The sequence below is a fragment of the Prunus mume genome, linkage group LG5 (assembly GCF_029339155.1).
Source record: "Prunus mume cultivar Tortuosa linkage group LG5, ASM2933915v1, whole genome shotgun sequence".
Taxonomy (NCBI): Eukaryota; Viridiplantae; Streptophyta; class Magnoliopsida; order Rosales; family Rosaceae; genus Prunus; species Prunus mume.
In genome coordinates this window covers 4,850,595-4,875,654 of record NC_142702.1, presented here as the reverse complement: position 1 = coordinate 4,875,654, position 25,060 = coordinate 4,850,595, and the positions used below count along the sequence as shown (strand labels likewise).

Here is a 25,060-nt window from a genome sequence, read left to right as displayed (position 1 = left end):
TTTGCGTTTGTAGGTGCTTTATGTGTTTTGAGATTGTATTATGTGATTATAGATGACATGTTTTACTAAAGGAGAGTAGTGCTTGTCTATAGTTCATTTTGTCTACTCGCTTTTCACTGTAGCTTAAAGGGAAGGACATAACAATTTTAAACTCATGGCCAATAAAGATTATCAAACTTGCAATACAGAAGCTTAGTGTTCTAGTGCTTGATCTAGTGGAAGAATGTTATATTCCTTTTAGATCAGTGCACTAGATACTAAGTTTATCAAGTTTGATAGGAGTTTAAAGTAAGTTATACCTTGGGCCCCAAGACTTTGTGAAATGAGAAAAGTAGCCAATTAAAAAGGTCCTATTTATTTCCTTTTGCATGAATCGTTGCTTGATGGGCTTAGAGTGTTAGTCAAGTCGGCCCTCGGTGATGAGTAGAGACGACTTGACCTAGCCCTATATAAGTGTAAGACACTGCTCTAATCAGATATGTTCTCTAACCCTGATCTCATCATAAAGAAATAGCTGAAACAGTTTCTTAGAGAGAGCAGAAGTCTTAAGCCATTCGTGCCTTTGCTCGTGCTGCTACTGCTGCGATTGGATGAATCCAGAGATCTTGTACTCAAGGAAGATGACGCCAGGTATGTCTTTTATATATTTCAGGATGTGTGAAAGATCATGAACATATATAGAAAATCTAACACTTCTATGAAGATGCTGTAGTTAGTCTAAATTTGGTATGTATAATGTATGAAATGAATAACTTTATCAATGTCATTTACAATGGTGCCAATCAAGCTAAGGAAATCTGTACCTCAATGTGCCTCAAATGAAGAAATAATAGTCCTAACCAAAAACAGAAAATTAAAATTTGGCAAAAAAAGAGAGACCAAATCTGCTCCACAGTGAGGAGCTACAAACAAACTGCCAGACTGCTGTAAAACTGCTTGTATGATCTTGCTGAACTCATGAAAAACCTACAGAATCGCTTGCAACGTATTGTCAAACAAAGAATGGTAAGAGACCTATTGCACAATATGTGCAATGAGCTAATCTCATCCCTGAGAAACAATCCTGTCATGTAGGCCAAACGCCTATAGGTACTACAAGAATGGGAAAATGTAAATGACTGATATCTGAACAAGGAAAGCCACCATGCTTATCGGTACGAGTTTGAAAGGTTCGCTGCATGCTGAACTGCTAACGTTTATGGACCCTGCATTAACAGATGCAGTTCCTCTGCTAGTATTTGTAGAGACATTGACTGACGTTGAACCTGAGAGAAACATTCATACACATACAATCAGAATGCAGGATAGAAACTCCATTGTTTTTCTCCTGTTTTTTTTCTACTTTTTTTGTAGTTTTCAAATATAATTTTCGTGGTTGGAGAATTGTGTGATGAACTTGGAATAAGAAATAACTAATATCCCTACTTACAGTCATATTGAGTCCAACCAATCCGTTGATTGGCCAAATCATAGACAATGATTTTGTCTTTCAGGATGAGGTCTGCGAAAGAGGACGACAATTGATGTAAGTGTTCTTTTTGTGAAAAGAGAACTCAATAACAAAACACAAAACTAAATAAGCAGATAAGAAAATGTACTACTGAAGTAAGCCATTAAAAAGAATTTGATAAGAGAAATGATGACTGATCATCAAAATTTTAGCCTGTTAGAGAATTGTGTTTGAACAAACTTAACTTAATAAATTTGAATTTATTTATCATACCTCCCAATACAGTTATATCTTGACCGTCACTTTTCTGGATGCCAATGCACCATACTTCATCACCACTCTGGAACAAAGAGAAGAAAAAAAAAAATTCCCTATTTCAGTTGAAGATGCAGGACTTAAATAAAATAAAAAGTTACACAGTTATAGGATAAAACTTGATTTCATTAGAGAAGGGTAAAGCTTGTTCGAATGATGTGCAGTTTGCAAAACTTTGAAACAGAAACCGCAGCCAAGGAAGAGACATCTAAGAACATACTATAATTGGAAAATGAACCATATTTCTGTAGATGGAACATTCTTAGAGATTCCTACAGCCTAATGCAAGCTAGTCCTGCTTAAAATGATTTAGCCGTCAAAGTCTGTCTATTTTGAAGGAAACCAAACAAAAGTTGACAGAATCCGGAACATATTGTTTCTCCCACACTAATATGGTGTAGCTGAAATGTTTAGCTAGCTCCATGCTTTAATCTTATCATACATTCTTTCTAATCGGCTTGGAGGCATTTGTTTTACGCATTAGCATTACAAATGTTTGGGAAATTGCATTAGGTTATGTGATTGGAGAGGTACACTACATTGAATTGTGATTGCCAGTTCAATTACTTAAAAAAATAGAAGACAGTCTACGGAAAGCCAAACTAGCTTAAAGAGTAGACAGAAGCAAATTGTAGAACAAAAGAAGTTGTTCATCACAATTTCGGACTAAATGAAAACATCTGCACAAACTTTTAACACTTGAAAATCAGGGGAAGAAATAAATAAAAAGTACAGAAACTCACGACAGTATTCTGCTGCAAAAGGTAGTCCTCCGGTCTTAGAATCAGGGATGCATTACCAGCAAAGTTCAAGTTAACTTGAGGAAATATACCAGTGATGCTGAAGGGAGAAAAACACACTTTAAGAATTACAATTGAGCTGAAATATTAGCAGTCCTCAAACGTTGAATCAACTGAGATAAAATATTCAAAATGTGAACCTGGATGTGACTATGTAGCATTGTTCTCCCTGGGAGGTAACAGGGGTCACGGATTGTGAGACAGCGCTTGTTATCTGCAAAGAAACAAAATAACATGTTATTCACCTTTTGTTTCACTTCCTTAGCCATCTATTAAAATCAAACAACAATCCAGCTTTAATTTTCCCCCAAGACTTAATTCAGTTTGAAAGTACAAAAACTAAAAGTAGAGATCGAGAATCACCAGAAGTTAAATAGATCAGTTAAACAGTAAAGTATTTTTTAAACAGAAAATTACAGCATTGACAAAAGGATCATATGCATCTTCTGCAAGGTATGCCAAAGTTGTCCCAGAATCAACTATTGTTCCTTGGTTGCTTGATGTTGAAAAAACTGATGGATCAATGGCTAGCGTTTGGCCGTTAACACTAATGCTCTCCAGATTTAAGTTATAATGAGGCCTGAAATTCCGAGCATCCCAGTAGATATAGTTAAAGTTACAGCAGCCAAGCTTTATATGATTAAAAAATCTTATGCCTTACAAAATGAATAGGGAAAAGGTAGCATAACATCCAACATTTCAAAATAGAATTGAGAGAGGGCCAAGCTTTTGCTGCAATTAAGAGCTACTTCACATGTTAAGATCTTCAAGTAGTTCCTCAGGGCTCTATTTATCTCTCTATGGAATTTTTTCCAAAATATAATTATTTTTCACCCTCCACCGAAATGTATTCAATTAAACGGTACTGTTCTGGCGACATGAGTAGTTAAGTCATAAATTTCAAACTAGAAAATAGCTATGGTTTACAACCTAAAAAAGAGATGTCTGCAATGATGCATGCGAATATAACTGTTAGTCATGCTGTAGAGCTCACTATAGTTCCATTTAGTTTCACAAAATATAAAATGATATACTTGTACTGCTTTACACATACTGATTTTGGACAAGCGGGCTATAAACGATGTTAGGATCCACGATCTCACCAAGAACCAGTATCCCCCCACCAGTGTCATCTCCTTTGAAGCAGTGGGAAAATACTTTTGGTGATACTCCCTGTGAAGACAGCTGTGAGATGACAGATAATTCCTGCTGTCCAAATCCAAAAATCCCATCAACTGCTCTATCTGTTTTCTGCAAGACCCCGGTTGCTAAGGTGCTACACCTGTTTCAAAATTCACCATTTGAGGCTTTGTTCAAATTAAAAAACAATCACGCACGGAAATAAGACTGTTGTTCTTAACTATAGGGCAGAATACATCATATATTACCCAAAGACAATGTTAGCTGAAGAGTTTGAGGTGACAGACTGACCACCACCAGCTGTGTCAAAATGCAACAAGTCTGATACATAATAGCCCGATGTTTCACTGCCATCTCCGTACTTGAACCCGTAAGTACATTGCTTATCCTTTGCATCACAGCTAGAATCTTGTGTCTGAAGTCCAAGGGAGCATATTTTATCAGAACAAGACACCAATGAGGCAGTTGATGAGCTTTTAGGGTCAAAAGATTTCAGCTGAATCTGCATGAAAACCAGAGGGATCATATCACTCATTCAGAAACTTCAGCAGTAAGTTTTCCCTCCTGATGATATTTTAAAACTTGACAAGATTTAAATTAGGATAAATGAAGAGGTGAGTTTACTTTAAGTCCAGTTGATTTGGGGCAACCATTGCAGGAATTGCAGCCAACCCACAAAACATCACTTCCAGTATCAATCTGCACATAAAACTCTGTTGCAGGTGTACCCAACTTCACACTTGTGAAATAAAGCCTAAATCCAAAAAAAAAAAAAAAGGATCTTTGAGTAGTGATATGATTATGTCCCTTTAAGATTACTCTAAAACCAAATCATCTACCAGTTTGATAACTTAAACAAAAATATGAGTAAAAGAGAAGAAAACCCAAAAAGGTAAAAAAAAAAAATTATTTCTAATAAGAAATTGATCTATTCAATGATTGGTTTTGAGTCAATGATGATATAATATGTTTGTTTAATTACTACAACTCTTCAACTAAAATTGTTAAGACGTGGACATCAAATGAATTATATTGTTTAATCATGACTTATTCAAAACCAAGACGTGGACGTTGCAAAACATGTTATGTGACATTTGGAAGGAAAAAAGTTTAATCATACAAAGAAAAAAAAAATTGGTTGATTAATTTCTGAATTTGGCAGAAAACTGTACCCAACTATGTATGGATCGAAGGTCCCTCCAACGGGGAAATTGATGACACCGCCGCCGCCACTAGAAGACTGCTGCAACATCCTTCCATGCCGGACTCCGTCTCTAGCTCTGAGTTGACTCAGTTCCACTCTGTGGTTTGTTGGAAAAGCTCTCTCCAGAGTCAGAGTGGCGGGGAAACTGCACAGAACCACCGCAGAAGGCAGCAGTACCACGACAGTGATCAAAAGCTTTGCCAGAAAAGTTGCCGCCATTTATCTCTCTCTCTCTCTCTCCCTCTCTCCCCCTCTCTCCCTCTCGTTTATATAGAGAGAGAGGGGATGTACAAGTCTCTCCCAGATAACAACCGATAACAGAAATTCAAAATAGGAATGACGTTAGCTGTTATTATTTCATATCTTGAATAAATATTTTAATATTTTAATTAATTTGGTAATCAGCATACTTCGTTTTTCTTTTTGGACGGCTTTTCAGATACGATGCTTTTGCTCGGTGTTCACGTAACCATGTTTGACCACCACACTCCACACACATTCTAATTTCTGTTCAGGTGCCATGTAGGGACAATATTTTAGAAGTTCCTTCTCAAGTAGTGTAAATACCACACTAATCCAGAACTCTCACAAGAAAATAGTAGAAGAGAAAAAGGACTCAAAATAATCGGATTCAGCAGGTTTAGAGCATCTACACTCATGCTCTTTATTTTTTAGTTAAAATTTAGCTAAAAATATACACAAGCTATTTTTGGAGCTCTCTATAAAAATTTTACAAATTTATAAATAAACCCAATTCTAGACATGTATTTATAAAAAAATCCAAGCACTATTTAAACATAGAAACACACCCAAAATCAACTCCAAAGTCAACTTTTTTGGTGTGTTTATAAATGAGTTTTGAGTGTGTGTAATGATGAGTTTTGGGTGTGTTTATATGTTTAAATAGTGCTTGGGTTTTTTTATAATTTCAACCCTCATTTTGGGTGTTTTAGTGAAACTCCCTAAAAATTTTAACTTCAATCATGCTCTCTAGTTTAGGAACTCATAAATGTTGTAACTCTTTTTTAATTGGTCAATCTCTATAAAAAAATATATACATATATAAATAATTAGCATTAATTAAAGGTTATAAAATAAAGCATCATTAAATTATAGGGAGTCACTAGGAGCTCATAGAAGTCTTTCTATTTTAGGCTATCTCCAGTCATGGGCTATATGTCAACTATAGCCTTAAAATAATGCAAAACTCATCTTCAACCATGGGCTAAAAAAAAAAATTACCAAATTTGGAGGGCACATTTGGCCATTTAGCCATCTAAGGCCATCTTCAGTCATAGGGCTAAATGTAATCCAGGGATATAAAGTTAGCCATCCAAAATATTAATTTTTTAAAGAATAGTGCAGGACTAAATTTTTCCATCTCCAGCCATGCATGACTATATTTTAGGGCCCTTCATATTTTGTACTATTTTGATAAAAACTATGGTACAACTATATATTGTTTAATTTAATTAAACAAGAGACAATATTTTTTTTTAATATATATATATATATATTAAACAAAATGAATTTAAAACATTTAAAAAGGTTTTAAATAAAAATAACTTTTCAATCAATGGTTCTGACCTCCAAACGATTAGAAACCAATTATATATATATATATATATATATATATTTTTAAAAACAAAATGAATTTAAAAACATTTAAAAAGGTTATTAAAAATAAAATAAAAAACCTAACAGCTAGTGACGTTAACGCACCTTTAATATTAGGTGTTGGATCTGCAATTGCACGAGATATTTCGTGCTCTTACCCACACGTGATACTCTCTTCTTGGAAAGCACATGCCTGGGCCCACAAAAAAATTTGGTCTAGACAAAGTTGGGCTACATTGGCTAGTTGGAGGCTAAAAAGCCAAATGCCAAATGTAGCCCTCAAATTTGGCCAAAAATTTTTCATGGTGAAGATAGGTAATGGGCCCAACAATGCTTTCCAAGAAGAAAAGTACTATATACGAAACATTTTGCATCTGGATATCCAATAGCCAATGTTAAAGGCACAACTAGCTGTTAGTTTTTTTTATAAATATTTTCAAATCTGTTTTGTTTTAATATATATATATGGGGGCGGATCCGTGGCATCATATTTTTGACACAAGTTTTGACACAATTTTTGGGCCATTAGATTACTCCACTTTTAATGGTTGAGATTAAATATGACATGGCAAAATAATATTTTTCTCTTTAATTAATATTTATACATTGGGATTAAAATCCTAATACCATATTAATTAAGAATCCATTCTCTCTCTTCTCATTAATTATCTTTAATTAATTAATTCTCTCTCTTTCTTCTACAGAGAATTGACGTCTCTCTCTCTCTCTCTCTCTCTCGTCCCCAAACCAGCTTCTTAATTAATATTTGCATTGTGGTTTCATATCATTTTCATTTTCCTCCCAAATTTCTTCCTTTCACTTTTTATTTTAATGTCTAAGAGGTGGAAGAACTAACTGTCATCAGAGAATTTATTCAATGAAATACTTCAATGATCAAAGCTATAGGCAAACCTTACTGGTTTCATATCATTTTCATTTGCCGATTCAATCAAAGGAAAGAGAGAGAGGCGTGAGAAGTGGGATTGTGGTTTGGGTATCTAGTTTTTGGTGAGATTGATTATTTATTAGACCCTAATAAATATTTGAGATTAAAGAGGCAGGAGAGATTACGTCTTCCAGCAAAAAGGTTGGAGAGAGAAAAATTTCCTTTTATTTTTATGAGAGAGAAAATAAAATTAATGATTGTCTATTTAAAAAAATTAAAACTACTTGCCATATAATATTTAATCTCAACCATTGAAAGTAGAGTAATCTAATGGCTCAAAAATTGTGTCAAAACTTGTGCCAAAAACGTAGTGCCACGGATCCGCCCCCTATATATATATATATATAATTGGTTTCTAACTGTTGGAGGTCAGAATCATTGATTGAAAGTTATTTTCTTTTTATATTGAAAACCTTTTTAAATGTTTTAAATTCGTTTTGCTTAAAAATATATATAAAACATATACGTGTCATATTTGGAATATTGTCTCTAAATAGTAGTTAATTAAATTAAACAATACATAGTTGTGTATGAGTGTTGTACCATAGTTTTTCTCAAAATAATAAAATATGAAGGTCCCTAAAATATAGTTGTGCATGGCTGGAGATGGAAAAATTTAACCCTACACAATTCTTTAAAAAATTAATATTTTGAAGGGCTAAATTTATAGCATTTGACTACATTTAGCCCTATGACTGGAGATTGCCTTAGAAGGTATGAATAGGGAGCATGGTTGGAGTTGTATTTTTTCAAATACTTCTTAAAATTTGTTTAAGGAGGTGGTTTAGGAAGCCTATTGTGGATGCTCTTACAAAGGTATTAGAGTCTGAATCAAAGGGGCACAACACATGCAATTAAATTTTGAAGGTTTATTTTTGGGTAAACTACAGTAAATCCCCCAACCTATAAGGTCATTTATGAGTTCTACCGATTTTGGTCATTTACAAGTACATATTCAACGTCGTGGAAAACCTACAATTTACCCATCCAGTTAGCGAGATTGTAAAAAAATCAGTTATCTGCCTATGTGACATTTATGAGACTCATTTTTTAATTGACGTAGACTTACATGTGAACAAATAAATAATAACAAATTATATACATGTGTAAAAATAATTTTTAAATAATATTAAAATCATTAAAAATGAAAAAAAAATAAAATAATAAAATAAAATCTCCACTCTCTTCTCCTACCCTCTCTCCCTCCCGACTCAACCTCTCAGCCACCCCACTCCTATCGACGACCCCCAACCCGACTCTCTTTCTCCCTCCTCATAAGATTCCAATACCTCAAAATTAAACCACCATTGCACAATCAACTTTGCCTAGAAAGAGAATAATTCTCAAACAACAAAAACATATCTTTGGTTGGTAGGGAACTAGTCTAGGAGCAATTTCGGAATCTACAACTGAGAGTTCACCTGCTTTTCCATGGCAATTTGCCACAATCCAGCATATGGGTTTAATTTCATTGAAGAAATTCTCCACTAATTGTAAATAACTTGTCTTATTAGGCACTTTTCTGTTTTGAATTTTCACAAGAAAACATCGGGAAAGCCCTCTATCTAGCTTGGTCGCGACCTCCATTTTCTCTGATGCTTCGTCGTCGGCTTTCGGCATCGAGTGAATGGCAACTCCTGGATTTTCAAGGATGGCAGCGGCTGGAGATTTTCCAGCTTCCTTGTCGGCAAAATTTCAGTGGCTGTGGACGGTGCAAGCCCTTAGGCTTGGAAGTTGAAGACCCCTTGTCCCGTGGTATGCGACGTCAACGTTGGAGTCTGAATCGGCAAGGAGCAGCTCCACGGTTTGTGGTTGGGGGAGGCGTGGCTGGGTTTGGGTTTGGGTTTGGTGGTACAGGTGGATCAGAAGGAGGAGGGTTTGGTGGTAAAGGCTATGGAGGAGAGAGAGAGAGAGAGAGAGAGAGAGTTCTGGGTCAGGTTGAGAGAGAGAAAGATTTTTTAAAATAATTCTAAAATAATTTTTTATTAATTTTTAATCCACATGGAAGTCACCGTCATTTAAAAAAGAGGTCTCACTTTTGATACGTCAGTATTTAATTGTTTTGGAGGGTAAATTGTAGGTTTTCGGCGTTGAGTATCTTCGTAAATGTCTCCAAAATGGATATAAACTCGTAAATGACCTTATAGGTTGGGAAGTTTACTGTAATTTACCATTTATTTATTTTTTGGGAATTTTAGTGCACTTTGACTACTTTTCCCTTAGAGAGGTGAATAGTGACATTTTGGTTGACTATTTTTATTTTTTATTTTTTTTTGGATGGCAAAATAAATTTTAAAGGAAGATTATTCTCTTACCACCACCAACAACAGGGCGACCTTTGACCCCGACGAGTTTTGGGAGTGTTCTTTTCTCCATTTAGTAGAGCTCGCTCTCATGACTTTGTAGGCATTTACTATGTGTGAATGGAGTTAAAATGAAAAGGGTTAATTACAGTTTAGTACATTATGGTTATACTTTTAAGACATGTTAGTTCTTATCTTTTTTATTTTTACAATTAGATACCCAAATTTTTTAAATTTATTATATTGTGGTTTCGCCGTTACGGTTTCCGTTAGTTGCTTATATGGCTACATGCGTCTCACATTTTTGCTTTTTTAAAAATTTTAAATTGATTAAAATATTTTGTTTTGGAAAAATTGAAGAGACAAAGAGAGAGAGGAAAAAAAAAAAAAAAAAAACACATCCCCAAACCAGCACCCCCACCGCCGATTTTCTTCTCCCCATTCCCCATGACCACACCCTCCAACCCCAAAATCCATTCCCCCAACCCCACAGCCACCCTCCACCCCAAACCCATCCCCTACCCCACAAGGAACCACCCAAACCCCTCCCCGATTTCTTGTCCCCCTGCCCGACCCCAAAATCCGGTCCCCCACCCACTGGTGGCGCCCTCCTTCCTCAGTAGAGAATCTGCAGATCTCCTTCTCTGTCTTCTCTCTCTCTATTTGTGTGGAAGCAGAGCAGAAACCACATCAGCAATCCAATCTTCTCAACTCTCAAATCAAACTCAGGTATGTACTTTCTAATAACTGCTTTAACTTGTTATGTTCTAATTGAATCCAAAAACCAAAATACATTTCTAGGAACTTTCCGACGTGATTCCATCGTTGTCTGACCTCCGATCGCCCTGATTCTTAAACCAAAGCGTTCGTCTCATTCCCTTCTACCTATCCTGACCAAGACCCAGCCCAGACAGTCGCTGTGCAAGGCGAATACTTGATCGAAAGTCAATACTTTGCCACAGTTCCCGTTACTGTTTGAGCAGCTTTCCGGCCGTTTACGGCCACCGTTTGTTGGGTTTTGTTCTTCTCCTTGCAAGGAACATTTTTCGTGCTGACGCCGTCTCCATTGTACCACCGTGGAAGCCGGATCGACACCGTGAAGGATCGGCCCTCGAGCCGCGACTTTCCGACGGCTTTTCCGGTCGCTTCCGGTAAATTTTTAGGTAAAGTCCCTTTACAGAAGTTGTTATACTGGTTGTGATCCTCAATTTGATATGAGGCTTGACAGCCGTTGTTGAGATTTTCCGGTATACCAGATATGGAACCTGAACCTATTGTTCCAACTATTACGGGACATGCCGACTCATCCAGACTTGTTGAGTTGGTCAGGGAACTGAGAGAACTGGGTGCAAAACCTTTTTATGGAACTAGGGGCTGCGTGAAAGCTGATGAGTGGTTTGGTAATATAGAGAACTTGTTCGAAATGATGGAGTGCTCTGAGGCTGAAAAGAAAGAGTTGGCTGTTTTTCTCTTGCAAGGTAAAGCTCGATATTGGTGGGCTGAAGTTAAGAGAGCTCAAGACGTATCAGTGATGGACTGGGAAGGGTTCAAGACGGTTTTCTATGCCAAGTATTTTCCTCTGAAAGATAGGCTGGAGGCTTCTTTCTTGAGTCTTGAGCAGGGCTCTATGTCTGTGGGTGACTATGAGGCTAAATTTTCGAATTTGCTTCGTTTCGCACAACCAATGACTGAGGTGCAGAAAGCACGAAAGTTTGAGTTGGGATTGGTTGATGACATTAGAGAATCAGTGGTTAACTTGAGACTCCAAACCTTAACTGAAGTGGTAGACTGTGCCATCGCAGTTGAGAAGACTATTGAGCTGTACATACAACACCAAAACAGACAAAGAGATTACAGAGGAAAAGGGAAGGCGTCAGCTCAATGTATGTGTGCCTCAGGTGAACATGGTGGAACTGGAAAGAGGCAGAGAACGGGGAATCAAAAAGAAGGCCGAGCAGCTGTACATGCTCAACAGAGAAGAACAAGTGAGTGTTACAACTGTAGTGAGGTCGGACATTTGTCTAGGGCTTGTCCAAAACCGAAGGCCCAGTGTTGTTTCAAATGCAAGCAGCCGGGGCATTTGGCTAAAGATTGCACTCAGGGGTAGACTTGAGTGTTCGGTGGATGGCAGAGGACAGACTGAAGTGGAAGTTATGTAAATCTTTTTGCTACCGTTATATAAGTGCTGTTTGATACATGAGGATCATGTTCATTCATTTCTCAGTTTTATGTGCGCGTGTTTGAATCAACTATGGTGTTTTTGTGCTTGCAAAAGTGTACTTGTAAATCTTTTAGTAAATTCACTCTTGGAAAGAGTTTCATGGCTCATGGGAAACCAAGAGACACCTCCTTCCGCATTGGGTTTCAATTTTCATTCTCATGGGAATCCAAGGCAACATTGCATTAAATCTTCTGAAAGTTTGAAACCCATGTCAAATATAAGTAAAATTGAAGAAAATCCAAAATCCAAAAAATAAAATAATAAAAAATGAAAAAATGTTAGAAAGTAATGATCCGATTATGCCCCTTTAAGATTACTCTCTAAAATCATCAACGGGGTCTAGCGCAGTGCAAAAAGCCCTTTGTCTTCTATATTAAAGGTCTCATATTCAAACTCCAATGATATCTTGGTTGCTTGTGGGTAAAAAAATATATCTCTAAGAAGAAACTGACCTATTTAATGATTGGTTTTGAGTCAATGAATTAGAAGGTTGTTTGTCTCCACTATATCATATCATAAATAAATATTATATTGTTTAATCATGGCTCATTCAAAACCAAGACGTGGGCTAACTAACAATTTTTATATATATATTTTAGCAAAACATGTTATGTGACATTTGCACATTTGCAAGCAAAAAAATTTAAGAAATTGATTGATTAATTACTGAATTTGGCAGAAATTATACCCAACTATGTATGGATCGAAGGTCCCTCCAACCGGGAAATTGACGACACCGCCACCACTAGAGGACTGCTGCTGCAACATCCTTCCATTCCGGACTCGGTCTCAAGCTCTGAGTTGACTCAGTTCCACTCTGTGGTTTGTTGGAAAAGCTCTCTCCAGAGTTAAGAGTGGTGGAAAAACTGCAGAGAACCACCGACGGCAGCAGTACCGCGGTGGCAATAAGAAGCTTTGCCAGAAAATTTGCCGCCATTTCTCTCCCTTTCCCTATCTCTCTCGTTTATTTAGAGAGAGAAATGGGCAACCGGTAACAGAATTTCAAAATAGGAATGACGTTAGCTTTTATTATTTCATATCTTGAATAAATATTTTAATATTTTAATTAATTTGGTAATCAGCTTCCTTATTTATGTTTTCTTTTTGGACGGCTTTTCAGCTACGATGCTTTCACTCGGTCTTCACGTAACCATGTTTGACCACACACACACACACGCATTCTAACTTCTCTCGAAGCTTTACACCAGATGGATCTAAAGAAAACTGAGTTGTGGCACTTAGGAGGTGATTGGTTTGAAGAAAAAGGAAATTGTTTACTTGTCAATGTTGGTAAATGGAAAGGTCATCGTAGCTCATGGGAAACGAAGACACCTCCATCTACTTTGAGTCTCATTTTTCCCTACATGGGAAATCAACGCAAGCATTCATTACGCATGTTTTTATGACCAATTTACCCCTATTAACATAAAATGACAATTTTGTCCAATGACGTCAATTTCAAGAGTGGGGTTTTACTACGGCTCTTATAATTCGTAAAAAGAACCCAAAGTTAGGCATCATTTGATTTCTCAACAAACAAAAGATGTGACGGTCTATTTTAACCGTATTATTATATATCCATTAATCACTTAATTCATGTTTATTTTCCTTCTTTTTTTTTTCCTCCATTGGAACATCAAAATATTTATTACAAGAATAAAATTTGAGTTCTGGGTTTGATTTATTTTCCATTTTTTCTATTCATCTTTTGCATACTCCTCCATTGGAGCATCATGATAAATAAAATTTTCTGATTAATTAACATGAGAAATGAATATTCCATTTATAATCCATCGAGAAAAAAAAAGAAGACATGAAAATTGATTTCTCACCAAATTGCTTTATGTGAACCAAACAAGACCTAGGAGGCACACCACTCTCACCCTGTATTTTTCAAATTAGTTGTTCATTAATAATAAAAAAAAAAGTAAACATATTTTATTTTATACAAATTTATAAATAATCCCAATCTTAGACATTATATAAAAAAAATAAAAATTTAAACATAGAAACACACCCAAAATCAACCCCAAATCAACAATTGTATATATTTTTTGGGTGTGTTTATAAATGGATTTTGAGTGTGTGTAATGATGAGTTTTGGGTGTGTTTATAAAGTGTTTTGGGTGTTGAGTTTTTTTATATACATTTTGAGTGTTTTAGTGAAACTCTTTTATTTTATTTGGTATGTTAGAACTAGATTTGGGACTCGACCTAACTACGTTGGTGGTAATTATTATGTTTACTTCTTTCATGAAATTGGATAATTAAACTTAGTTGGGCCTAAATAATTAAAATAGACTAGACACAACATATCCTCTTTGGGCTCACACGTATGTCACGTTTTCTTTTTGGGTAAATGCTTAGGGAGAAACTTTAGATCTTGTGTCAACTCTACAATAAAGTAGAGCCCACCAATACAATGGGTCTCACGCTATTAGAGAGTTGATCAATATCTAAAGTTGATTCTCCCTAGCATTTTCCTTTTTTTTAAAGCATTACAGTTGGGTAGAACCACTTACTTAAATTCCTATTGTTTCTAAGAGAGTTGGATAGTTGAACAAAATAACCCTATGTTTCTTAGGAAGCACGATATTATTACGTATTCAACTTATTAGGATCCGAATTGAGGTACGATAGCAGCCTCTTTTTTTCCTCGAACACATTGCATTGACCAATTGGCCAAACTCACGTTAGCACATATTGATGATTTTTATTTGTTCACTGCATCTGTGATGATTTTTAATAGTCTAAGTCAACGTTCTTCTAAATTTTTATTTTATACAAGTGGAAGTTACCTACAATTTCATAGGCAATTTCAATAGCAGTTTCATACATCATAAAAGACAATCTTGCACTTGGACTCGGTAAAGAAAAGACTGCTCGCGGAAAAAATGGAAGACGACCGCGCGCCACCACCAGCAGCAGCCCCAGCCAAGGAGTCTTCCTCCTCAAGCGCATGCAAAGACGTTCCCAATCTCCTCTCCTCCTTCGTCGATACCTTCGTCGACTTTTCCGTCAGTGGCGGCCTCTTCCTCTTGCCTCAAAATGACCAAAATGCCCTCCCTCACCACCGCAACGCCGGCGACGATCCTCTTCCCTCGCCCCCACCGTTGCAGACCTATTATCCCCCGCAGGACCGCTTGATTGCCATAGGCGATCTCCACGGCGACTTGGAGAAGACCAAGGAATCGCTGAGACTCGCTAAATTGATCGACCCGGAGTCGGGTAAATGGGTCGGTGGGTCGTCCACCTTGGTCCAGATCGGCGACGTGTTTGACCGTGGCGGCGACGAGCTCAAAATCCTTTATTATCTTGAGAAATTGAGACGAGAAGCCGCGAGATGCGGCGGCACGGTGATTACAATGCACGGGAACCACGAGATCATGAACGTCGAAGGAGATTTCAGGTTTGCGACTCACAAGGGTTTGGATGAGTTTAGGGGTTGGGCCGATTGGTATTGCATTGGGAACCGAATGAAATCGCTTTGTAAAGGCTTGGAAGAGCCCAAAGATCCCTTTGATGGGGTCCCTCTACGGTTTAAGAATGTCAAGGAAGAGTTTGTAGATGGGTTTAGGGCTAGAATTGCTGCATTGAGGCCAAATGGTCCCATTTCGTCCCGGTTCTTGTCCAAGAACTTGACTGTATTGGTTGTTGGAGATTCGGTTTTCGTCCATGGCGGGCTTTCGGCCGCACACGTTTCTTATGGTCTGGAGAAGATCAATGCGGAGGTGAGGGATTGGGTTCATGGATTGAAGGAAAAATTTGCACCTGAGTATTGTCGTGGGAGTAATGCCGTGGTTTGGTTGAGGAATTTTTCGCATGAATTTGCGGAGAAGTGTGATTGTTCAGCTCTTGAACATGTTTTATCTACAATTCCTGGCGCTAAGAGGATGATTATGGGTCATACCATTCAACAGTTTGGGATTAATGGCGTTTGCGAAGAGAGAGCAATTCGGATTGATGTTGGTATGTCGAAGGGGTGTATTAATGGGTTGCCTGAAGTTCTGGAGATCAATGGGAATTCAGGTATGAGGATCTTGACCTCAAATCCATTGTACGAGAAGAAGAAGTATAGATCTTCTGTGGAAAGTGAGAGGAGGCCAGGGCCTGGATTTTTGCCTCAAGAACATGGACCAAAACAAGTGGAAGTGAAGGCTTAACTATTTGGGTATTTTATGCTAAACCTTACTAGTCTTACTTAAATGGAGCTCCTCCTGAACATATATGACTTTTTACTTTTTATTTTCTAAACTATCATTCAGCTGGTCGGAAGTGTAAATATTTAATCATCAATAGTTAGTCAAGCTGGAAATTGGATCAATACTAACATTTTGGAATTTTTTTATTTGTGTTTCTATAGCTGTTTTTGGTTTTCAACGTGAAACATTAGTGCTTTCACTAACATTGGAAAATGTTTTGTGCAAGCAGGGGATTTATGTATATAAGTTTTGTTTTGTCATGTTATACATGTTTCGACTGTTTATTAAACTCTTTAGTGTGTTTCTACTTTTATTGATGCATTGTTGATCACTCATATCCTGAATCTAGTATATGTGCTGGACGGTAAGGCATTGTATCATTAGAAGTAGCTACCATAAGAATACTGATGGCTATTTATTTTGGATTAGAAATTGGTAATGACCAACTATCAAGAGTACTTCTCATTTATAAAAAAGAAAAAGAACTATCAACGTAATGTTGTTTTGTTCCTGACAAGGAAGATTTTACTTGAATGCTCTTACACTTTTCAGTTGATTTTGTCCACAATTGTGTTCTGATCGTTCATGTTGGTAAAAGTGAGGGATGTTATTTTGATCTGATGGCCACGAGTGGAATACACAATGACTTATGAGTGTGACACCAAGTAGGCATATATAAAGGTTTGGGCATCAAGAATTTGGAATCTTAAGAAAGACCCATAATTTTCTGCTTTGAAAGTGTTTTGCCATTACAATTGTAATGATATTTTTAGGTTTTTGGAAGTCTTTAGTAGTGGGGCATGATGTGGATCAATTGTTGGACAAGTAATATATTCTCTGGATTTTGCCCGATAGTTTGAAGGAATAACTTTGGTGGCACATGTATTAAAACTAATGGATCTAGACACAATTTTGTGTTTGATTTTAATTTTATAAGCAGTTTCCAGAGACATGGTCTTGAAATAGCAGGAATTTTTAGGAGTTTACCTTATTGCAGCTTTTGCTTTTCTTGAGCCAGAATCTGGAAATTGCAATGGAGAACATCATTTCTCTGCGATTCATTTTAAAAATGATCTCTATTGAAAGTTGGATTCAGAAGAACTGATTTCTAACAATGCAAGTATGGGGATTTGGGTTTCTATGCAGTTCTTCCAGCTATCAATATCACTCTTAGCCTCCTTTGTTTCGAAAACTGCCTCAAGTTCAAGCTCGCCGGCAAACTCCTGCTCTCCAGGTATTAGAAAATAAAAAGAAAAGAGTATAGAACTAATGAATGCCATAGTACATTGAGTTGGGTTTATACCAATTCATGCTATGCCCTTTTAAGTTAAAATTTGAACGCAAATAGTCCTCACTGCAGTCAAATACATTAATTCTTCCCTGCAGTCAAATCTCTGTTTCCTTCATTTTCCTGCAGTAGTACTTTTTATTTCAATGTGGGTGACTTTTAAATATTTTAATAATTCAAAGCTTTCAATATTGTTATTGACTTGTTTTGTTGCATAGTTTGGAATATCTTGAGATTAGGGTCCCCTGTAAGCACCAAATCTATGAAAGTATCCTATAGTTCAGCTACTTGAACTGCACAGATGCTAAAGTTGGAAGGCAAAATAGACTAACAACGAGATCTGAAATTAGAGCGAAGGGCGAATAAAGAGTGCCAACTAAGCAACATAACATCTGAAAGTAAATATTAATTTTTTCTTTCTTTTCAAAACGGATTTCCTGTCTGTCTATTGCATGGTACAATATAACTTAAATAACTGCTGTTCCATATCCTTAAGATTTATAAATTATTTGATAATTGTTATGGAGGGGTTATATAATTTGAGTTTTGGTATGATGGAGCTCGACATTGAGCTCAAGAATTCCTCCGATAGTTTTTGTAGCCTAACAAAGGTATGGTTGGAATTACAGTTCCTTTGGAAAAAGCCTACCTTTGATTTGGTTTAGTTATAAATTTACAATGCAATTTTTTTTTTGAATAAATACACAACCACAGTTGAGGGAAGCAGTGCTACTTGGAGTTCAGTGTACAACTGAAGGAAATATGTGGATCAAATAGGAGCATTTTTATGAATTACTCAAATAGGTGGATCAATAGGAGAACATAATTTCTCACCTCAACATATTCTTTCTTTTGGCCTTCTCTGTTGGATCAATGTTGTCCATCCTAGAGGCTTTAGTTAGAAATGCTGGGAGAAGTTCAAATACATGATCGAAACTTCCTTGCAAATGGGTTGGAGGGGCTAAGTAAATCCTGTTGAGATCACTATCGGAACTTGCTTTTTTCTCTGTTATAGTTGAAATGCATTCTCTGCTTTTAATATCAGATTGTCAACTTTGTAGACTGTTTTGTTAGTAAAATTTGTCTTAAGTTGACTGAACCTTTACCATTTGTATTCGCGGCATGACTGTTACTAGATTCATACTCCAGTCATCTCCTTGTTCGACATGCATTTTGCTGACAGTCGTCTGCATGTCCATACATCCACTTGTCTCTTTTATTTTCCTTCTATATTGTAGGAACCATCGTAACCATTTCCCATTTTCCACTTTCTTTATCAGATGGCTGACAAGCATACTTGGTCAAACAAAGAAGAGAAAGCATTGTCGGCTGACATCGAGGAGTCGTTGCAAATGGCCAATGTGATGGAGTAGCTACTTTTAAGAATAAATGAATGCAGGAAGGTGTTGTAACTTGTTCATCTTCTTCAATTCCTCCCAAGGATATATGGTGACTCTTCGATTATGGACTTGCTTTATAAGATATATCCAAGTATTCACTACGTTCTAATCGTAGAAGTTAGACTGGACTTATTAGCACAGCTGTTAACCTGGATTTTTCTTGCCTTATCTCAAGTCCTGCAAGAGCTATCTCTATTAATGCATCTGGAAGGAAGATACAAATGGAAGTAATTGTTTTTGACTGTGTATGGTAATTGTTTTTGTTCATTCATAACCGAGTAAATACACTTCGGGAAAGATTTTGGTGACTCTGAATATTGTTGGGAAGCTTTAGCATCCAACCTCTTTTTCCTCAATTTGTCTCCCAACTTTCTCACGCTAGGATATTATGGGGCCCAGTTGGATAGATATTGAAGAAATAATTCGATTTTAAAGTATCACTAAATATGCTACTTCCCTAAAAGCATCACCAATTAAGATTTATTATGTAATCTTCTGCATCTAACTACACGTGTTATAACAAGAGTGTGTAGTTATTACAGGAGTGTGTAACTCATTATTGATAAGTCGCAAATATGGTATAGTATTAATCATAGAAAAAGGGTATAATACTAATTAATAGAGGCACGTGTTATAATATAAGGAAACAAGAGTGTGTAGTTATTACAAGAGTGTGTAACTCATTATTGATAAGTCGCAAATATGGTATAGTATTAATCATAGAAAAAGGGTATAATACTAATTAATAGAGGCACGTGTTATAATATAAGGAAACGAGTAATGGTAGTAACTTTTTTATTTTTTTTATTTTTTATACTGAGTATATATGCTATGGACATCAGAATAAGTTATAAAATTTTGTTTGCATATTTAAGCATATTTTTTATTTCTTTTATTTCTTAAGAAAAAAAATCGTATTTCCAACAAGATACTAGCATGTCCCTGTCATATATCAACTAGGTGAATAAGTATTGGAAGAAAATCATCGTGGGAATGATTGATTCTGACTCTCAGTCCTTTCGGTTCATTCTTATTGTTCTGATTACAAGTTAGTAAACATGTCATTACTATCTAAAGGATCACTAAATATTATTCCCCCAACATGACATGACCCAAATGCTAAAATGTGACTTCATAGTTAGTAGCATATCCTTTGATACTCAAAAGGCTCAGTTAGTCTTACTCAACATTAATGCCATTTGACAAACTTGAACAAGCAGGAAAGCAAAATGCTGGTAGAAGTTAGGGAAGTGGAAAGTCAGTGAATACCATTTGAACTGCAAAGCGTTGAGCATGTTGCCTCTTTGTACTAAGATGCTGTTCAATCTCAATGAAGTTGACATCAATCCCTCAATTAATACTTAAGGGCAAGCACATGAGCCTCCTAAACAGTTCATCTAACTTACTATAAATAACAAGGTTGCTGGAACTGATAAAAGCACCAAAGCCAGCTTAACCACCTTGTAAAAGTTGGATTTACTACTTCTATATCATTTTAGTGTTGCAGGGTTTTGGCTCAAAAATCTGTAATACATTATTAGCATAAAAAATCTGTGCCATAGAATTAATGTTGGCTTTGTGATTGGCAATCTTATGAAAATAGGAAGTGCTACAGTCACCAGCTCGCATCCAATTGGCACGAGAACGTTGGTGCCAATATAGTTCATCGGGTTCCAGTAACTTGTCAAGCTCATTTGCAACCAATTTCTTACTCTGGAGAATGGCTTAAGAGGGGGCAATAGCTTGAAAGGAAGCCAGAGAGGTACGCAGAGACTGAATTTTGGAATTCATATGACTGAATTTTTGACTTTTTCACTTCGATAGGCACTTAGCATAGATGGCAAGATTAGTCGTAGGAGATTCTTGACAAAGCCACCCTTCTTGAATTATTCTTTAACAGTCTTCGTCAATTGTCCATTGTTCCTCAAACTGGAAACAACGTGGACTCCTACAATGCCAAACATCATCACCAAGCCGTCCGTTGGGGAGGAGAAAAATTGGGTGATGATCAGAAGAATATGTTGAAAGATGGTAGATGGTGAAATTGTCTTACTGCTGAAACAAGGTTAAATTACTAAAGCCACCGTCTAATCGCGATTGAACATTGGCATTATCTTTGCGATTGTTCGTCCAAGTAAAAGGATGACCCACAAAATCAAATGATAATAGATTACAGGTGTCAATTACCCGTTGAAAATCTTTGATTTGACCGACGGAGCGGAGGCAAGGGCTATTTTTTTCGTCCATAGACAGAATCTCATTGAAGTCACCGTAGCACATCCATGGACCAATATCCACCTGACTCAAATGGCAAAGAAACTCCCAAGAATGAATCCATCGAGTAGGGTATGGAACCCAGTAATTCGTGTAACAAAGGAATTAGGAAAGGTAACTCGAGCCTCAATATGTCCCGAAGAGAATGAGAGCAACATAACCCATAAACCAGGCTTCCAAAGAATACAGAGACTACCAAAGAACCCTTCACGAGGAACACAAAGGACTCCAACCACACCAAGTCTTCGGACCAATCTGCCCATTTGGACAACAATCATACAAGTCTCAGTAAGGAAAACAATATCTGGTGTTTTGTCTTGTAAGAGGTTTCTGAGAACACAAAACGTATGATGGTTACCAAGCCCCCGCATGTTCCAGCTTAATACAAACATATTAGAGACCAAAATTTCCACTCTAACCACCGAGCCAAGCCTAACAAAAAAACCACAACATGCGAAGGAGAAAGACAGAGACAGGAGAGCAAAAATTCAAAGAATTACCACAACACTAGCATGCTTAGGAAAACACTGGCAGGGACCCAGAGTCACAGACAGTGAAACTAGCAAGTGGGCGGCACAAGGGAGACACGAGGGCAGAGAGCCCTAACTCCGACTGTGCTAACAATCGATACCAGACCAAACCCAATAAAATCTCAAGAGACCAGTCCATTAGCAACAGTGATGAACCCGAGTGGATAAGAGAGAGAGACAAAACCAGTCGCTCGTGGAGAGTGGTAAGACGAGAAGGAGAGACGATGACTACACCTATCGCTGGCAAAGGAGAAATGACGGCTGCTGGATGCATGGCTGCAACGGCTGACCTTGAGGGGGAACCCTATATATGATGTGGAGCAAATTTCCTGTCTTTATTTGTATTGTTATGACTTGGGTTTTTCAAGCTTTATCTATTTTTTGTTATTTTGAGTTTGCACTCTTAGTTGGGATGCTTATGCCAGAGTTTGTTTGATCATGCATGATTGTTAGTGGTGGAGCCCCAAATTGTCTTAATTTTGATGTTAGATTACTCCGTTATTGTAATGGCCCTTTGTGACTAGTGGCTTTTTTGGCTGAATTATGAATGCAATTTCAGAATTTCTCAACAATGAAAAAAAATAAAAATTATAATATGAGTGTATGTCATAATTGATAAGTCATGTATAGTATTAATCGTAAAAAAGAAGGTTATAGTATTAATTAATAGATACAGGTGTTATAATATAAATAGATTGGTAACATGCAAGGGCTTGTAGCTCAAGTGATAATCGTCACACTGAAGAATTTCTTAAAAATATAACCTCGTAGCTAGTACCCTATATATAAGAAATTTTTCTCAATGTGTCCCTTACCTCACACCTCCTTGTGTTACTAGTTGTTTTTTTTTTTTGGGTCGAAACATTGTATTACTAGTTCACATGTGTTATAATTGGTGAACAACATGATTAATTTATTAGGGACCTAGGGTATAGTATCAAAATAAGAATGCTTCCATTCACACCTCCTTGTCATATTTTCCCACACACTATTTGATGAAAATTTTAATGAGCAATTTGAGAGAACCTGGACGCTTAGACCTTTAGATTATATTTGGTAGCTCAAGAAAATTAACATCATTATTAATTAAGGAAACAAGTAATGGTAGTAACTTTTTTTTTACTGAGTATATATGCTATGGACCTCAGAATAAGTTATAAAATTTTGTTTGTATATTTAAGCATATTTTTTATTTCTTTTATTTCCTAAGAGAGAAAAAAAATTGTATTTCCAACAAGATACAAGCATGTCACTGTCATATATCAACTAGGTGAATAAATATTGGAAGAAAATCATCGTGGAAATGACTGATTCCGACTCTCACTGCTTCTGATTCATTCTGATTGTTCTGATTACAAGTTACAGCAAACATGTCATTACAATCTAATAGATCACTAAATATTATTGGCCCAACATGACATGACAAATTACGCTTGGGATTAGTACCCAAATGCCAAAATGTGACTTCATAGTTAGTAGCATGTCCTTTGATACTTAGAAGGCTCAATTAGTAACTCAACATTAATGCCATTTGAAAAACTTGAGCAAGCAGGAAAGCAAAATGCTGGTAGAAGTTAGGGAAGTGGAAAGTCAGTGAATGAAAATAAATACCATTTGAACTGCAAAGCCGGTGGGATGTTGCCTCTTCGTACTAAGATCCTTTTCAATCTTAATGAAGTTGACATCGATCCCTCAATTAATAATTAAGTGCAAGCACATGAGCCTCCTAAACAGTTCATCTAACTTACTATAAATAACAAGGTTGCTGAAACTGATAAAAAGCACCAAAGCCAGCTTAACCAACTTGTAAAAGTTGGATTTACGACTTCTATACCATTTTAGTGTTGCAGGGCTTTTCAATGCAGACCCGTCTTACTTTCCAAAGGGCCCTTCTGGGTCTCTGGTTGTGCTTGTTTGCTGTAAGCTTCTGCTACAGCAATGCAGAGACTATTGAGGAAGCTGGAGAACAAGCACTAGACAAAGCTTATTCAGGTGAGATATAATGTATATATAAAGTTCTTTCATCAGACATCCGCACATTATTACCTTGCGGATGCCATTGTAAACATGGAGAAGAACAAAGAGAGGTAGTAGAAAATACATGGCGTTCACACGGTAATAACATCCAGAGGTTCGCAAAGGAGAAAATCTGTATGTGTGTGTATGTAATTATATATTAGTCTTAGTGTGATCAAATAGTTCTTTTAGGCTACTTGATTACACTACAAATTTTCTTTTAGAAGGAAGCTACTTACGCTACTTGACAGCTCCCGCAATGTAGCACAATACAATAACAAAAGTTACAAAACAGACCCCTTCATTGCTCCTCATTATTTTGAAATACTTACTGAAATCTCTAGGTTTTGTTATTTTTTTGTTAATTGTTTTTCTGATAAGTAACATTCTTCTGCATCTCTTTGTGCACATGTCCAAATTGAAGAGCTGCAAACAGAGGCTGCAGAGCTCAATGAAGAAGGGAAGTTTGTCTTTAAGAAACACCCTCTACCTAAGATTCCCATTGTAAAGAAGCCATTTCCACCAAAGCCCTTCTTCAAGAAGCCACTCCCTCCACCCTTCAAGAAGCCAATCCCTCCTCCAGTTCCAATCTTCAAGAAGCCACTCCCTCCACCTGTTCCAGTCTTCAAGATTCCACCCTTCAAGAAGCCGGGTCATCCACCGGTACCAGTTGTGGAAGGGAAACCTTTTGTAAAGAAGCCATTTTTTCATCCCCTTCCAAAATTCAAGAAGCCATCTCTACCTCCTGTTCCAATCTATAAGAAGCCACTTCCTCCACCAATTCCCGTATACAAGAAACCATTTCCCCATCCTATTTTCAAGAAGCCACTTCCTCCACCCATTCCAACATTTCCTCCACATCCTTTCCTTGGGAAGCCACTCCCTCCTCTGGTTCCCTAAAGCTAGCCTAGTGTTCTTTCACCTAAGCCCATATTGTTAAGGGATGAAAGCATAGAAGTTATGCATTGGTTAGAATAAATTCCTACATGGAGAGAGAAGGAGACAGAGAGAGAGAAAGAAGAAAGATGACAACGAAAGAAGAGACTGTTCTATGAAGTTGGAACTTTACTATCAACTTTTGCATTGTAATATTTCTACATGTATTGTAATATTTCTGCTTGTTCTTGCTGTTATATAGAACTTTACTGTGTGATAGTAAATTTGCATTTTATCAGTTCAAGGAAATATTTTTCATTAATTCCAAAGAATCAACCTCAAGCCCTCAGCACATAAGCACATAAGACTTTTTCTGGATTAATTAGTACGCAAATGGTGAATTGTCAAGCCAACGGTCCATAGCTCAATGGTAAGAGCATTTGGTTATAGATTAGTGACCTCAGGTTCGAACCCTAAA

General features: G+C 36.8%; 4 protein-coding genes and 1 long non-coding RNA gene across 9 annotated transcripts; 3 read left to right on the top strand and 2 right to left on the bottom strand.

Moving 5' to 3' along the window:
- Positions 1-712: 712 nt before the first annotated feature.
- On the bottom strand, positions 713-5,223 carry LOC103343666 (aspartic proteinase 36-like). The gene is made up of 10 exons (XM_089053572.1): positions 4,878-5,223; positions 4,330-4,459; positions 3,954-4,207; positions 3,620-3,847; positions 2,983-3,145; positions 2,706-2,779; positions 2,509-2,605; positions 1,724-1,790; positions 1,430-1,501; positions 713-1,265 (listed from the first exon to the last, which is right to left on the bottom strand). Exons 1-10 carry the CDS (start codon positions 5,126-5,128, stop codon positions 1,093-1,095), a joined length of 1,509 nt encoding a protein of 502 aa, XP_088909698.1. The 5' UTR covers positions 5,129-5,223; the 3' UTR covers positions 713-1,092.
- Positions 5,224-10,312: 5,089 nt separating this feature from the next.
- On the top strand, positions 10,313-12,143 carry LOC103343349 (uncharacterized). Of its 3 annotated transcripts, none has more exons than XM_089053215.1 (2): positions 10,313-10,504; positions 10,639-12,143. In XM_089053215.1, the coding sequence occupies exon 2, from the start codon at positions 11,034-11,036 to the stop codon at positions 11,880-11,882; it is 849 nt and encodes a 282-aa protein (XP_088909341.1). In that variant the 5' UTR covers positions 10,313-10,504; positions 10,639-11,033; the 3' UTR covers positions 11,883-12,143. The 3 variants fall into 3 exon arrangements, with proteins under 3 accessions (XP_088909341.1, XP_088909339.1, XP_088909340.1); XM_089053213.1 differs by having other exon boundaries at positions 10,577-12,143; XM_089053214.1 differs by having other exon boundaries at positions 10,313-10,938; positions 11,032-12,143.
- On the bottom strand, positions 11,030-12,991 carry LOC148916703 (uncharacterized). Its single transcript, XR_016127331.1, has 2 exons — positions 12,685-12,991; positions 11,030-12,187 (listed from the first exon to the last, which is right to left on the bottom strand). It is a non-coding gene; the product is annotated as an uncharacterized LOC148916703 (long non-coding RNA).
- Positions 12,992-14,772: 1,781 nt separating this feature from the next.
- On the top strand, positions 14,773-19,242 carry LOC103343348 (Calcineurin-like metallo-phosphoesterase superfamily protein). Of its 3 annotated transcripts, XR_514932.3 has the most exons (3): positions 14,775-16,167; positions 17,345-17,432; positions 18,767-19,242. XR_514932.3 is itself a non-coding variant. In XM_089051971.1 (2 exons), the coding sequence occupies exon 1, from the start codon at positions 14,891-14,893 to the stop codon at positions 16,157-16,159; it is 1,269 nt and encodes a 422-aa protein (XP_088908097.1). In that variant the 5' UTR covers positions 14,773-14,890; the 3' UTR covers positions 16,160-16,167; positions 17,217-17,356. The 3 variants fall into 3 exon arrangements, 2 of the variants coding, with proteins under 2 accessions (XP_088908097.1, XP_008245233.2); XM_089051971.1 differs by lacking the exon at positions 18,767-19,242 and having other exon boundaries at positions 14,773-16,167; positions 17,217-17,356; XM_008247011.3 differs by lacking the exon at positions 17,345-17,432 and having other exon boundaries at positions 14,779-16,167.
- A 4,229-nt stretch (positions 19,243-23,471) lies between these two features.
- On the top strand, positions 23,472-24,835 carry LOC103343345 (uncharacterized). Its single transcript, XM_008247009.2, has 2 exons — positions 23,472-23,682; positions 24,131-24,835. Exons 1-2 carry the CDS (start codon positions 23,550-23,552, stop codon positions 24,604-24,606), a joined length of 609 nt encoding a protein of 202 aa, XP_008245231.1. The 5' UTR covers positions 23,472-23,549; the 3' UTR covers positions 24,607-24,835.
- Positions 24,836-25,060: the final 225 nt, after the last annotated feature.

Excerpts from the sequence above, each read along its gene's own strand:
- LOC103343348 (XM_008247011.3), top strand. The coding sequence starts at position 14,891 with ATGGAAGACGACCGCGCGCCACCACCAGCAGCAGCCCCAGCCAAGGAG.
- LOC103343666 (XM_089053572.1), bottom strand. The coding sequence starts at position 5,128 with ATGGCGGCAACTTTTCTGGCAAAGCTTTTGATCACTGTCGTGGTACTG. Across the intron at positions 3,146-3,619 it reads AGCCCGCTTGTCCAAAATCA|GCCTCATTATAACTTAAATC; the intron begins GTATGTGTAAAG and ends TCGGAATTTCAG. Across the intron at positions 2,780-2,982 it reads ATGATCCTTTTGTCAATGCT|ATAACAAGCGCTGTCTCACA; the intron begins GTAATTTTCTGT and ends GTTTCTTTGCAG.
- LOC103343345 (XM_008247009.2), top strand. The coding sequence starts at position 23,550 with ATGCAGACCCGTCTTACTTTCCAAAGGGCCCTTCTGGGTCTCTGGTTG. Across the intron at positions 23,683-24,130 it reads ACTAGACAAAGCTTATTCAG|AGCTGCAAACAGAGGCTGCA; the intron begins GTGAGATATAAT and ends TCCAAATTGAAG.
- LOC103343349 (XM_089053215.1), top strand. The coding sequence starts at position 11,034 with ATGGAACCTGAACCTATTGTTCCAACTATTACGGGACATGCCGACTCA.